Source organism: Penicillium robsamsonii, assembly GCF_028829455.1.
Source record: "Penicillium robsamsonii strain IBT 29466 chromosome Unknown utg000002l_segment0_segment0, whole genome shotgun sequence".
Lineage (NCBI taxonomy): Eukaryota > Fungi > Ascomycota > Eurotiomycetes > Eurotiales > Aspergillaceae > Penicillium > Penicillium robsamsonii.
The window spans coordinates 350,691-363,109 of NW_026643220.1; the positions used below are offsets into that span (position 1 = coordinate 350,691).

General features: G+C 48.1%; 4 protein-coding genes across 4 annotated transcripts; 2 read left to right on the forward strand and 2 right to left on the reverse strand.

Moving 5' to 3' along the window:
* Positions 1 to 1,610: 1,610 nt before the first annotated feature.
* N7447_003381 (uncharacterized protein) lies at positions 1,611 to 2,658 on the forward strand (the record flags this gene model as incomplete). Its single annotated transcript, XM_057227656.1, has 5 exons — positions 1,611 to 1,667; positions 1,818 to 1,883; positions 1,965 to 2,045; positions 2,115 to 2,445; positions 2,618 to 2,658. The coding sequence occupies 5 exons, from the start codon at positions 1,611 to 1,613 to the stop codon at positions 2,656 to 2,658; spliced, it is 576 nt and encodes a 191-aa protein (XP_057086997.1).
* Positions 2,659 to 3,434: 776 nt separating this feature from the next.
* On the forward strand, positions 3,435 to 4,558 carry swc5 (putative Swr1p complex component (Swc5); the record flags this gene model as incomplete). Its single annotated transcript, XM_057227657.1, has 2 exons — positions 3,435 to 3,811; positions 3,880 to 4,558. 2 exons carry the CDS (start codon positions 3,435 to 3,437, stop codon positions 4,556 to 4,558), a joined length of 1,056 nt encoding a protein of 351 aa, XP_057086998.1.
* A 495-nt stretch (positions 4,559 to 5,053) lies between these two features.
* N7447_003383 (T2 family ribonuclease) lies at positions 5,054 to 6,005 on the reverse strand (the record flags this gene model as incomplete). Its single annotated transcript, XM_057227658.1, has 4 exons — positions 5,054 to 5,103; positions 5,160 to 5,352; positions 5,417 to 5,711; positions 5,770 to 6,005. The coding sequence occupies 4 exons, from the start codon at positions 6,003 to 6,005 to the stop codon at positions 5,054 to 5,056; spliced, it is 774 nt and encodes a 257-aa protein (XP_057086999.1).
* A 706-nt stretch (positions 6,006 to 6,711) lies between these two features.
* On the reverse strand, positions 6,712 to 8,472 carry N7447_003384 (Major facilitator superfamily domain general substrate transporter; the record flags this gene model as incomplete). Its single annotated transcript, XM_057227659.1, has 5 exons — positions 6,712 to 7,239; positions 7,290 to 7,719; positions 7,770 to 7,902; positions 7,953 to 8,066; positions 8,124 to 8,472. Coding segments are annotated over 5 exons (1,554 nt in total), but the record flags the coding sequence as incomplete, so codon positions are not given.
* Positions 8,473 to 12,419: the final 3,947 nt, after the last annotated feature.

A 12,419-nucleotide genomic window follows, 5' to 3' on the forward strand; every position in this document is an offset into this window, starting at 1 on the left:
TGGCCCAACCAAACTTGCGAGTTACCATGGCTGTCGATAATGAGGTGGTTCTTGGACATCATGACTCTCTCTGATGTCGCATTCCCGATATCGGGGTTACATTCCTCAGTTAATGCCCCTGCTTACATTGGCCAATGGTGAATGACCAGAGCCGCATTAGGAATATTTAAGACTCCACTACAATCATCTACACATTCCAGGTTTTTCTATGAGACAGATTACATACAAATTCCTGTGACCGTAAAAAGACTGGCGCTGGGGTAGTTTTATCGCTTTCAATCTTAGGCTATAACACGTAATCTTAGGTGAGTATTTGCCTATCTTAGTACCTCCACAAAGAGGTAGTGCCTCGATGTTGACCACTATAAGGTATTGATAAATGGTGATCGCGGATCGAGTTGCCAACTAGGTACACTCGATAGACAAGGATATACTTAACAAATTAGTGTCGATTCAAAACCAGATAAAGATTGATAGTTGAAAGTCATCTTATAAAACTGATGATATCTACCTATTACTTAGCACTCTCTTCGAATCGTAAGCAGTGACATTCGACGTCATCCAAGGGCGCTTATCGGCATGTCAGATATACAATAAATTGCATCTTGTCGTTCTTTTACTTTTTCAGCCTACGGTGACTCAGTATCAAGGCAAATTTACCGATTACATGATCCGCTTGGTCACTTCAGTCGTCTGAAGGGTATCTGTCCCCGCGTCGAGTTGACAGTACAATCTACTGTGAAGAGTAAAACCATCTGCGAAATTAGAAAATATCATCTCAATTTATGGCGCTGCGATATCTTACGAAAATCTACAATGAAGTATAGAACCTAGGAGTCTGATTGGCGTCGAAAATCATTCCATAGCGGGTTGGCACTCTTTTCACTATCCTGATTGCCATATAATATTTCAGGATGAGTTGGGGACTAAACAGTTTTGCCAAAAGCAGAAGTCTGCTTCGTGGGGTATAATCAAATATGTTCACGGTATACTATCACCAAGTGTATCATCATCGAGCATGGTAAAACCATATGGTTAAGAGCACCTTTGGTAGACTAACTTAGTTAATTAGAACTAGTGACTAGTAGTTTAAAAACCCCTTGATCGTAATTTGTTAATTATTACGTTCACACCTGGTAGTAATCGCGTATTTAAATGTATGTAGTATGTAGTATGTCAAATGTACCTATCTTGCAACTTTCTCCCATCTTCATTCAAATCAACACGGATGCTCAGTACCTACCTGCTCTATTCAAGTGCAAATAAAGTATAAAACATCCCATCCACAGTCCATCATTCTCGTTTCTTTATATCACGTAGTGAATACCTCTCTCTCAGCCAGTTAGTATTTCTTTCGGCTAGACACTTTCTACTTCATCCGTCATCATCAACAACCTCATTACGTACCGCTGGCTCGGCCTTTTCCATTGTGCCTCCATTCTTTTCAAAGAGACCATTGGAAACCCTTTTGTCAATCAGAGGACCTGGTACATCTTCTCTACAAGTCTTACCGCGGATATCATTCAGCCTCTGCCTACATAGGTATCTTAGTACAAGATTAGCATAGAAGCTCGGTCACACTCGGCAGTAGAGTACTGCCATTCGTTGAGATGGGACGTAGAGCCGATGCTACCGGCACTTGGCGCGACGGCTATGAAGATTTATGGGTATACGCCTATTCTTTGTTGACATGGGCGTCATAAACAATCCAGCTATGTCTAATTTCGGCCCGAAGGCTTAAAAAGCACTTAGGTCTTAGGTCTCCTTGATCCTAGAAGTATTTGGGTTTCCTTAGTCTCAGCTGATATCACTCACAGCAAAATGCTATCCAAGCCGCTACCGAGCACGACACCCGCCTTACCGCAATTCAACAGCACGTCAACGTAAGTGATCATTCCATTTCCTGCTTTCATCCATCTCAACGTCCCTGGGGTTTTATGCTAATATCATAATGTCAATTACAGCAAGAGGGTTTTCGTCCCTCCGCTTCCCGTGATGCTCGTGCCGCCGCAATTATCGCGCGGGCAATCGCAGTGCAATTGACTGTAAAATATTTCCAACCATCTTTGAATAACAACAAAAAGTATGATGTCTGACATGCACGACATGTATAGCAGCAGTTCATTGGACGCAATGGCTTGGCCCGTGGTGGTCGGGCCCGGGGCCGAGGCCGTGGTCGTGGTGATATGCGTGGTGGTCGAGGTGGTCGAGGTGGTCGAGGTAGTCGTGGCGGTCGTACTTATCCTGCTCGTGGAGGTGGTCGACGTGGTCGTGGCTCTGGAGGTATTCGTGGTGGCCGTGGCCGTGGTCACGGTGCTACCCAAGGCGCTGGAGTGAATCCTGCCGGCCAGCGAACCCCATCCGGCCAGCATGAAGGTCAGGAGCCCGCCCCAAGTCGTGGAACCCAACGGTGGGCAACAGCCCAAACTCTTCAGGAGATGGCAGGTAAGAACAATATGCTTCTCTCACATCCTCCAATCCTATCGATCCCCAATGCCTGATCACTGGCTTTGACCCCGTTTCCTGGTCGATTGTCACATGCACGCTTCCATTCTTATCTTATCATCATGCCTTGGTTGATCGTGATACTGGAAACATACTAACCGTCATACTACAGACGCCGGCTTTCCCGCGGGACGAGCTCGTCCTGCCTCGTAAGGACATGCGACAACGACGCAGTGCCCCTCGGGCCCGAATGTTAAAGACTTCCTCTTCGGCGCATTGCTGAATTTGTTTCTGGCTTCAGTCCTGTTTCTTGGCTGTTGCTGTCTGTTTTCTTGAGGTTCTTCTTCTTCTTCTCTTCTGCTTCAATTAAGAAATGAATTGTTATCTCTTTCACTCATGGGCCGGGACTCCAGGAAGCTGCCAGCCTGGGAGCTTACTCTGCCCAACAAGCATATTGCCCTAAACGGTGTCCACGTCTGTATGCATTTTGACATTCGGACAGACTGCCAATACAGTGGAAGGGCTTGCTTTTTTTTCAGATGCACAACGAGTAGTAGCAGGATAGGAGACATCCAGAGACTATATGTGCGATTTGACCGAGGCTTCTGAGCCGTATTTGTTTAGCCTCAGGCCACCATAAAGCCTTGGTTGTAGAAACAAATGAGCTCATGGCGGAAACTCCCTCTTCGCGGGAGTCTGTCAAAGCTATACGTCTGTCCAAGTGCTTCAACATGTTGTTGCTCTATAATATCAAAAAATAAAGGCAATAAGAAATTTGAAGCGCGATGCTGAAGTGTTACGCGTCGGAAATGAAGAAGAAACTCCTTTTTATCTTGCATTGTAAGCAGTACGTGCCATCCTGATGCTCAGGCGTTAATTGGAGATAACGATATATCGCGACACCGCCTTCGGCAGAAATTCGTCTTAGTTGCGCCTTGTCCTTCTGCATCTCCTCTTGATAAGCCCTGACACAGAGAGAAACATTGACAATGACAGACCCTACTCTGCCAGCAAATCAGGACCTTGATGAGGAGGCCTATGACTCCGCCGAGGATGAAGATTTTGAGCTAGACGCGGCACCGGACGACTCCGACTTATCTTCCGATGCTGATGAGGCCGGAGAACCCGCAAAGAAGAAGCGAAAGACAGACACCAAAGCTCAGATCCCCAAAGATGCAGAACTCGACTCTGGAGATGAGGCTACAATTAGAAAAGCGAAGGAGAAGAAAGAGAAAAAGACCAAGGGAAAGAAAACCAAGGGGAAACACGCGCGCGATAGCGACGAGGACGATGGCGATATTGACATGGACGACGATGAAGGAGGAACGGGGGGATTCGTGCGAACACGCGCAATGAAACAGCAGATGTAAGTTCTCTGTGCTGGCGGATATTACTTGACTTATGATCGAGTTCTAATACGCGTTTCCCGGGCAGACAAGAAGAACAGCGCAAACCGTTGGCCAAAATCGATGGCGCGACCATCGACGTGGACGCCCTATGGGCGCAGATGAATGCCCCCCAAAGCCAGACCAGCCTGCAGCCACCCCTGACCCAGGAGGTAACCGAATCCGCCCCCGATCCCGAACCAACAGGCGAAACAAAAGCACAGGACAAGGGTGCCAAAGATGCGGAATCCCAAATAGGCCCTGCCATGCACGCCGACCAGATGATCAAGATCAAGCGCACCTACAAATTTGCCGGAGAATGGATCACCGAGGAGAAGGTCGTGCCCAAACACTCGGCGGAAGCTAAAGCGTTCCTGTCAAGTGGAGAGCATGTCGAATATACCGATGAGGATGCGGCGGCCATAAACGCCGCTCGTAACCTGCGCCGACCGCTTCGCAAGATCTCGCGATTCGACCCCAATCCAACTGGCACGATCAAGAAAAGCTGGGAGAAGCAACTCGTTGCGGATGCGCGCGGACCAAAAATCAACACCGTCGAGAAGTCAAGACTGGACTGGGCCACTTATGTCGATTCAGCCGGAATCAAAGACGAGCTGCGCACGCATAGCAAAGCCAAGGAGGGTTATATCGGTCGCATGGATTTCTTGGGTCGCATGGAAGAGAAGAGGGAAGAGGAACGGCGGAATGCACGGCTCAAGGGTGTATGAAAGCAGCCCTTGTGCACTCTCTGCCCAAGTCTATTCTTGTGTCAGACACATTCCTCCCGCCGCGTGCTGCAACAAGGATATGGCTTCATATGGAGTCGTGTTAGTGTGGAAATATCTGCAAACCTTGTGCACCCGGCGGCTAGCTCTACTTTGAGCAATAGCTCACTTGATTCGGATTGGAAGTGTGAGCTCTCGACCCACTACATGGCAGCGATCATGAGCGGGCATTCACGAGAATGACTGACATCCTTGCTTCGAGTCTCCATACGACTATGTGGCCAACGCCCTGCAGTACAACCACCGGTCTGCATCTACACCCAGTGGAACGGGTATTGTCAGACAATACGATCATCATCATATCAGATTAACGAGAACTCGAATCTGTACTATATAGCAATAATCCAGAGATACCATTTCAGCGACACACATTCAGTGTGCAGATCAACAAGAACAATCATCAATCCACCTCAATCCACATCAATCCCCATTCTCCATTTACTTGGGCACATACTTGATGCCAGTCTTGGGGCAGCCAGAAGTGGTGACTAAAAGAACCAAGTCAGTAAAGCACCAACCAAAGAACAAAAGGATAAAAACTTACGCGTATCAACAGCCTTATATGTTCCATCAATAGCATTGCCCTTGACGTTAAAGAAGTACCAAGCCTGGTTCAACTCGCCGCTCGAGCAACCGAGGTAAACCTCCGCGCCGTGCAGGTCAGTAAGAGCCGCCTGGATATCGGCGAGACTGTATGTCTTGGAGGTACTCGGGGTAATGCCAGCAGCGGCGAGAGCCTGGGACACACAGTCAGAAACGAACAGCCCAAATGAAAGAGCCGAAGGGGAATCAGGGACATACCTTGTGCGTATCCAACGTCTTGAACAGATCAACTGTCTTCTGGAAGAAGTCACCGACTTCCTCCTGCGCGGTGTAATCGGAATAGCAGCTCGGCTCGATAGTGTTGATGCAAGTACCGTGCTTGCTCCACTCGTGCGACCAAAAGTCCTCATTATCTCCCTTGATATCAACCCAGTAATTGTCCATATAGTCGACCAGGTCACCGAGGTCCTGATCCTGCAGGATGGCTGTGATATTGGTGTAAGCGCGCTTCGAGTCGCAGCTTGCCTCGTATGTGCCGTCGCAGTTGTCGGGCCTGGAGGGGATGTTAGTTTATTCTCTTATAGACCAGGTTGGATGTCAAGGCTACGCACCACAGTCCGTGAATGGTCCACGAGTCATCAGGACCGGTTGATGGGCTGGTATCCCAGAACTGGGTCAGGAGGAGGGCACCGCCTGGGGAGTTGAAGCAGCAGGATGGCTCTTCGGAGGAGCTTGAGCAGCTGAGGGGGGTGTCGTTGTCGCAGGTTTCGAGGCTGGCGGTTGTGCCAGCGATGAGGCTCATAGCTGCCAGGGCGAACATGCCCTTTGTGGATTGGGATTGAAACATTTTGTCCGGAGTGGATTGAGAAGGAATTGTGGAGGTGAGTGAAGATATGTAAAGGGATTATACAATGGTTTTATATGCTTTAGTCCACATCACACTCGGCATATACATCTCAGGCACAAAATATACAATGTGGCACATGCACCGATAAGACGAAGTTGATTTGTTCTCGGACGTCGCCGCTACACCTATCATCTCGGCAAAGGAGTAATATAAGATACAGTAGTGCCAATCGAACTAGGCGACGATCACCGAGCGGGGCAAGTTGCGTTGTGGACTTTCTCCAATGACGAGACGGAAATACACAACGGACTCAACCGCTAAGTAAGAGTCCGACGGTTTTCGTCTGCAGAAGACTGACGAAACGCCTCTTGAGGTTGCATCGCCCGAGGTGCTCCTTCGGATCTCCGACTGGTTGCTTCAAGTTGATTCAACCCCGCAAGATTAGACCCGCCGATCGCCTCACCTTGACGAACCAGAACGCTTAGCGCTGGATCTGGTAGACTTCGTTTTATCTAAAAGATGGTGTTGCTTCGCTTAGAGGACAATGGCTTGTTGGGGGTATCACACTGATGTGATTACTACTGGGTAGGATATACAGGAGGGTCCCGTTTGCGCCATCTCTGCAGGCTGACAAAGTGTTCTCCACATAAAAGAACCCGTGTTGAATCGCTTGGATGTGCTGAAATTGATCAAAGAAATATAGAGTTTACTGAGATAACAAAGGTTCCTGTTCCTGTTCCTCATCTTTGGCTCGCGAAGACGGTCCAAGTCGAATGTGCCAAAGGGCGGTGACAGCAACAGCGAAAAACAGAGAGGCTTGCAAGAACGGAAGTCCCATCCACGCAGGTCCAAGGCGCATGCCTAATTGGAAGAGTTTGGCAAATAAGGGGCCCGAGATGAGTGTTCCCACGCCCTGTGCAATGGCAATTGCCGAGTACAAGGTGGCAGCATGGTCGGGTTGGACGAGTGAAGTAGCCATACTGCGTGTGCTGACCACGAACGCCGAGCCGATTGACGAGATGACCTGACCACTGATCAAGATAGCGGGTGTCGGGGCTATAAAGATAACGGCGAATCCAATGGTTGAAAGTATGCCGGTGCCTTTGCCAAGGAAATGGTCGATATGCTTTCCACGGATGTTTAGATATTTGGCGACTAAGAATGTCAGGATTGGCATTATAACCAAATATGTCACTAGAGCAAATATCCCGCGCAGCGAGATCAAGAGACTGGCCTATAGCAAGGTTAGTTTGATTATTCGGTGTGGAGAGAACAGGTACATACGCGACTAATACTCCAGTCAAACTTCTTTGACACATATTGCAGAAGTAGGTTTGTGCATTGTCGACTTATCATGGTGACAAACATCACAAAGACCATTAGACAGATATTGAAATCGGTCCAAATGAAGCGTGTCGACTGTACAAACTCGTGAACTTGTCGGGTGATCTCCTGTACCGCTGTCTGCTTTCGCATAGGTTGGGACTGCACGCTTTCGCTGTCCTGTTCTGGGCTTTCTGGATTGATTCGAGTTGCTTTGGTGTGTCTGAGAGTCTCGGGCAGGAAAAGGGCTGGCATAGATCCCACAATGATGATGCATATTGATAGAAGGTACGGAAACATTGGACCGAAAGTCATCAGATAAGCACTGAATGGAGTGGCGAGAATCTCTGCGAGTTGGATACAAGATTGTAAACGGAAGAGCGCAGTTGCTCTGTATCTATGTTAGATTTATCACAAAGAAGGATCAAGGCATAACAGTACCTCTCATCTTCAGAGAAGACCTCGGCCATTATGACCATGGCAATGGCCGTGAGGACTTGTTCGCCGCCGCCAATGATTTTAAATACAGAGGACAGCCAGACCATCCGGATGGGAATGACACTTGACCACAGGCCTAAGATAAAGGGATCAGTAAAACGTTGACCGAAGAGTTCAATGACTTACAAACTATCCGAACCCAGATCTCCCCGAGGATAATGCCCAGAATACTAAGATACAGGATAGGCCTCCGCCCCCAGTGATCCGAGAGGACGCCATATGGCAGCGAGAGTAAAAGACCTGCATTTTCAAAGCATCAGCAACTTGACCTTGGTATATTGTAAACAACACACATACCGGGGATCACATCGAATGTATTTTGGTACCCAATCACAAGCGCCAGTTCTCCTTGTACAGCCTCGGATTTACACGGGTTGGACACCGGTGGAGTCAGGGCCTCATTTCCCGCCCCATGAAGTGTGGCCTGGTAGTTTCGACAGATAATATCCTCATATACTGCGAGTTGTGGGGCGGAGGACATGAAGAATCCGAAGTCGGCCGATAACAAGAATATAGCGCACACGATGCAGACCAGTAGTTTCTTTGGATGCCGGGCTGGCTTGGTCGCGTGTGAGCCCAGCAGTGGCTCTGTCTCTGTTATTGTGTCGGTCATTGTGAATTGTTTTGGTTTAAAGGGAGCTGAACCCTAGAAGTGCCCCTAGACATCAAGAATGTCGAGGGGGAATTCAAAGGTGACGCGATCTCCTTTAAAGCACCATTAACTTGCTGCCTTAGTGCTTATGAATCGGAGTTCAAGGGCTGACCGTTAGATCGTTGGCGCAGGGTATCTGCACCCCTCTTTTTTTTTTTCTTTCTTTATCTCGGACTTTTCCTTCAACTTCACATTCTTGACATTGTTCTTGATGTTAACTTGGTATTCTGAAATTCAAGCCAAACCCACCTATTTGTGTAATTCCAACATCCCTATAACTGGTAATCCCCAGGTACTCCTCGAAATCTCCCAACGGTCGCCTTATCTTGAGGCTCGGATCTCGGAGTTCGGGGATCTGACGTGTCTTAGCGGCCCAATTATCAGCTCCACGTTTTCATGACGTCGCATAACGCTTAAATCCAGGCGGATGGCGATATATGGCGTTTAGGGAGACATGCCACAGTTTCCCTGAGCTCATATAAGCAACCCTTGAGTCAGGGCCCGTGAAACCAAACCTTACCATGAACGCTTCCAGGATAACCAAGAGAAACGTGGTCTTGGGTGGTGTAGGATAATCGTGCGATCTGCCTCCTTCCGATCTAGACACAGTTCAACAGACATATTCCCAACACGCGACCATCCCCACCTCCATGCTGGTCTTCCCATCGGTCTGGACCCGAAACATGCATCAGTCGGTCCTTCAACACACCGACAGATGAGGTTTGCGACAAACCAACTGCCCCAGGTCCACCACAAAGTAGGAAGACGTTTGACCGTACGGAGTACTCCGTACAATATACCCAAAGCTTCGGTGATATGCAGTGATCTCTCACACGAAATTGCTGACCGCATTTTCTCTTGTCCTTATAACCCTGCAAGTTCCCGTCCACGGGTCTCGCCTTTGTCTTCTGCATGCGCCCGAAGCTGCACCGTGAGATTTCATATCTGACCGCCAGAACTCTGCATGATTGTGGAGATCGTGAAATCCCCGGGACCGGGGAATTTACTCGGATGATTAAGCAAAGGTTTTCTTTGCTTTTTTTCTGGTCTACCGCTTTCCGTTGCACGACAAGCGGGAGTCGGGTGGCGTCCACGTCGTGAAGTGCGACACACCTGGTTCTGGACTTGCATCTGTCGGAGATGAGATTCTTAGCTGTCCAGGTGACTTGTCAATGTTATTGGTTCTTGGGTTTCACGTGTTTCGCTGTCTGTTTGGGGATTTGTAATATGTGTTCGTCCTGGCTGGTTATTCTTGGGTATCACGGCTCGGGTCTTATGTGAATGATTCGGGCTTGGACCAAGCAGCTACTTGCTTTCAGAATGTGGGTAGCTTGGCATTTGGCTATTCCATATTCTCGCCGTAGAATCTTGGTATTTCAAATCATTTGAAATCGCATGAGTTTAAGGGCAGCAGGACTCACCTAACAAGAAGATAAATCGTAAGCCCTCAACGTAAAAAAACTAAGTCATATATGCAGGATTATTAGAAGAATCGCATCTTCCATGTAGACCCGTAAACAAAACGGAATTTTCCCATTTGTCCACCCTCTCCCTCCATGTAACCGTTTCTTCTCCCATCTCAAGTTGAAACCAGGAATGCCTCTCAAGAAGGTGTTCGGTAAATCCTCTTCTTTTGACGTGAAGCTCAGAAATATGTCGACCATCAGTATGTTGAATAAGCCCTAGTAGACTTTTACGTTCTGACCACACTTTAGAAAATCATCAAACTCTCAATTCAGAGGATGATATATAAGAAATGATGATCAGAATGAAGCGAAAGGTTCAGTATTCGTTGTTCTTGCCATGCAGCTCGATGGTCAACACTCACACATGATTTTCTTGACAATCGCTAGTTTCCAAGCTTTATCCCATACCTAAATGGCCTTGATACTGCCTTCTTCACATTATTTTGGCCATTCCTTTTTCGAAGTTCGGGGTGGGCAAGTAATGGACCTTTCGCACGGCTTATTTACGGTAGATGTCACTTGGCTGAGAAACGACATCGACTGTAGATAGCACAACATTTCCGACAACTGTTTCTAGTGTTTTTTTTTTGACAGCAGCGGGTGAAGGTTGGGGACATAGGATCTTGGTGGCAGTTGGCTGTTTTCCCCACCATAGACCTTTTTTGAGCAAGGCACGGTGCTGCAGTGAGATTGGCTTTGGCTTATGTTCGGCGCTGAGTTTGCCTAGGGTTCATATTGGCCGATTGACCTCAAGCAGGGGGCCTTTGAAACGCAATTTCTCGAGTGCCGTGTGTCGTAGTCCTTGACGATGGGGTGGATTGCTTGTTGGTAGTAAGACCCGATCAGGGAGTCCGATTACAGACTGCAGGGCTATAGAGGTGCATTCCTCAAAAGTAACATTGTCGCTAGAGAGCGTGCCATGTAGGCGACTGTGGTTCCTTTTCAGACCGTCTGCGAATTTGCCGCATGACGCCAGTAGCAATTGCTGAACTTGGTTGCCCTCTCAATTCACGTTCCCCAGAGTTAAGTTCAATCAATACCTCGGGCATTTTTATTCTCTCATCGCCAATGCAGAAAGTTCCAAGAAAGTTCCAAGCAAGAAAGGGACGCTATTATCCGTCCCTAACCAGGCAATTCCGTAGCTTCTGGTGATGGGTTGGTGAGACTAGTTCAAAGTCAATGATGTTTGGGGTTTTGATCGAGTCCTCAAGCCCAAGGTGGAAGGATCATTATCGTCTGGAAAAGGCTTGATGATGGCGGCAGGTAGGTGGGAATGCTTTATGAAGAAGTCGCAGACAACCTGAGAGATGAGAGTCAGTTGATAACTCACGGCAGCATAACATCAAACCTTGAAGTCACTTGTTGACACTCACCCATACTCAGCTTGGTTCCCTTGGTTATCTAGGACGATTCCGCATTGGAGTCAGGTCGTTTCCTGCGGATACCTCCGCTGTGGAATGAGATCTCTGATGATACGTGCACGAAATGAGAAATGAAAAAGACAAAGAGAAGTCATCACTCAGGTAGGTCGTGAGTGAGCCCTTCGTTGGTCAAAGACAAACCCTGGATATTTTTGAGCCACGGGGTCTGAGGTTGAATTTTGAGCGCAAAGCAGAAACAGACTCACGGCAGACGCGAGAAACGACCTACTCCTCACCATAATCAAGGTTGTTGATCTCGTTCTTATCCTTGTCTTCTGTGCATCCTCGCGTTATAGCAATGCGAGTCAGGATCGCAAATCCAATAATTCATTCTTTTGCAGTGGCTTATTCACTTGATCGTCGGTTGTGATGGTGAAGGTCTAGCCGAAGTCTGTGGCAGATTTCTGGCGCTCGGGGTACATGCTGGCCTGGGGGTTTACCAATGCCTTCAGGTTTGTCGGGTTTCGGGTACTCCAGGTCCAAGAGCCATGACCGACCTTGTCAGGGGCCTTTCTTTCCGACTTTGTGAGGGTAGGCAGCCAGTGGAAAGCAACGCCCGTGGACCAATTATCTTAATTGATCGCGATACGACGAATATCCCATGAAGCTTCCTTGCACCAGATTTGCCAGGTCCCCCTGTTTATGGCCATGGATTTTCCACATCCACAATTACCCCGTTCCTGACAAGCGCGGTGATCCAAGCTCTAATTTGTTTGTTCACTTTGAATGGAATGATATGGGCCGGTTGTAATCATTCAACCATACTTCGAGTGGACGCATTTGTTCCCATCTCACTCCAGGCTCTGAAAGACAATTCAAGATTAGCATGACGTCCTACCAATCTTTTAGATTAACATACAATGTGAGCGGCTACTTGGTCACGCTCCAACTTCACTTAAGGGCGTGCATGCTATCAGCATGTTTTTGAAGTGCCAAAGAATTGGTCCATTTCCCGCCTACCCCTGTCTTGAGTAGAACTGTCAGTCTGGTGTCATGAACGCGTTATTGGTCTACTCACAAATTCCAGCAACATCGCAGGTGGCGCTGTTGCTAA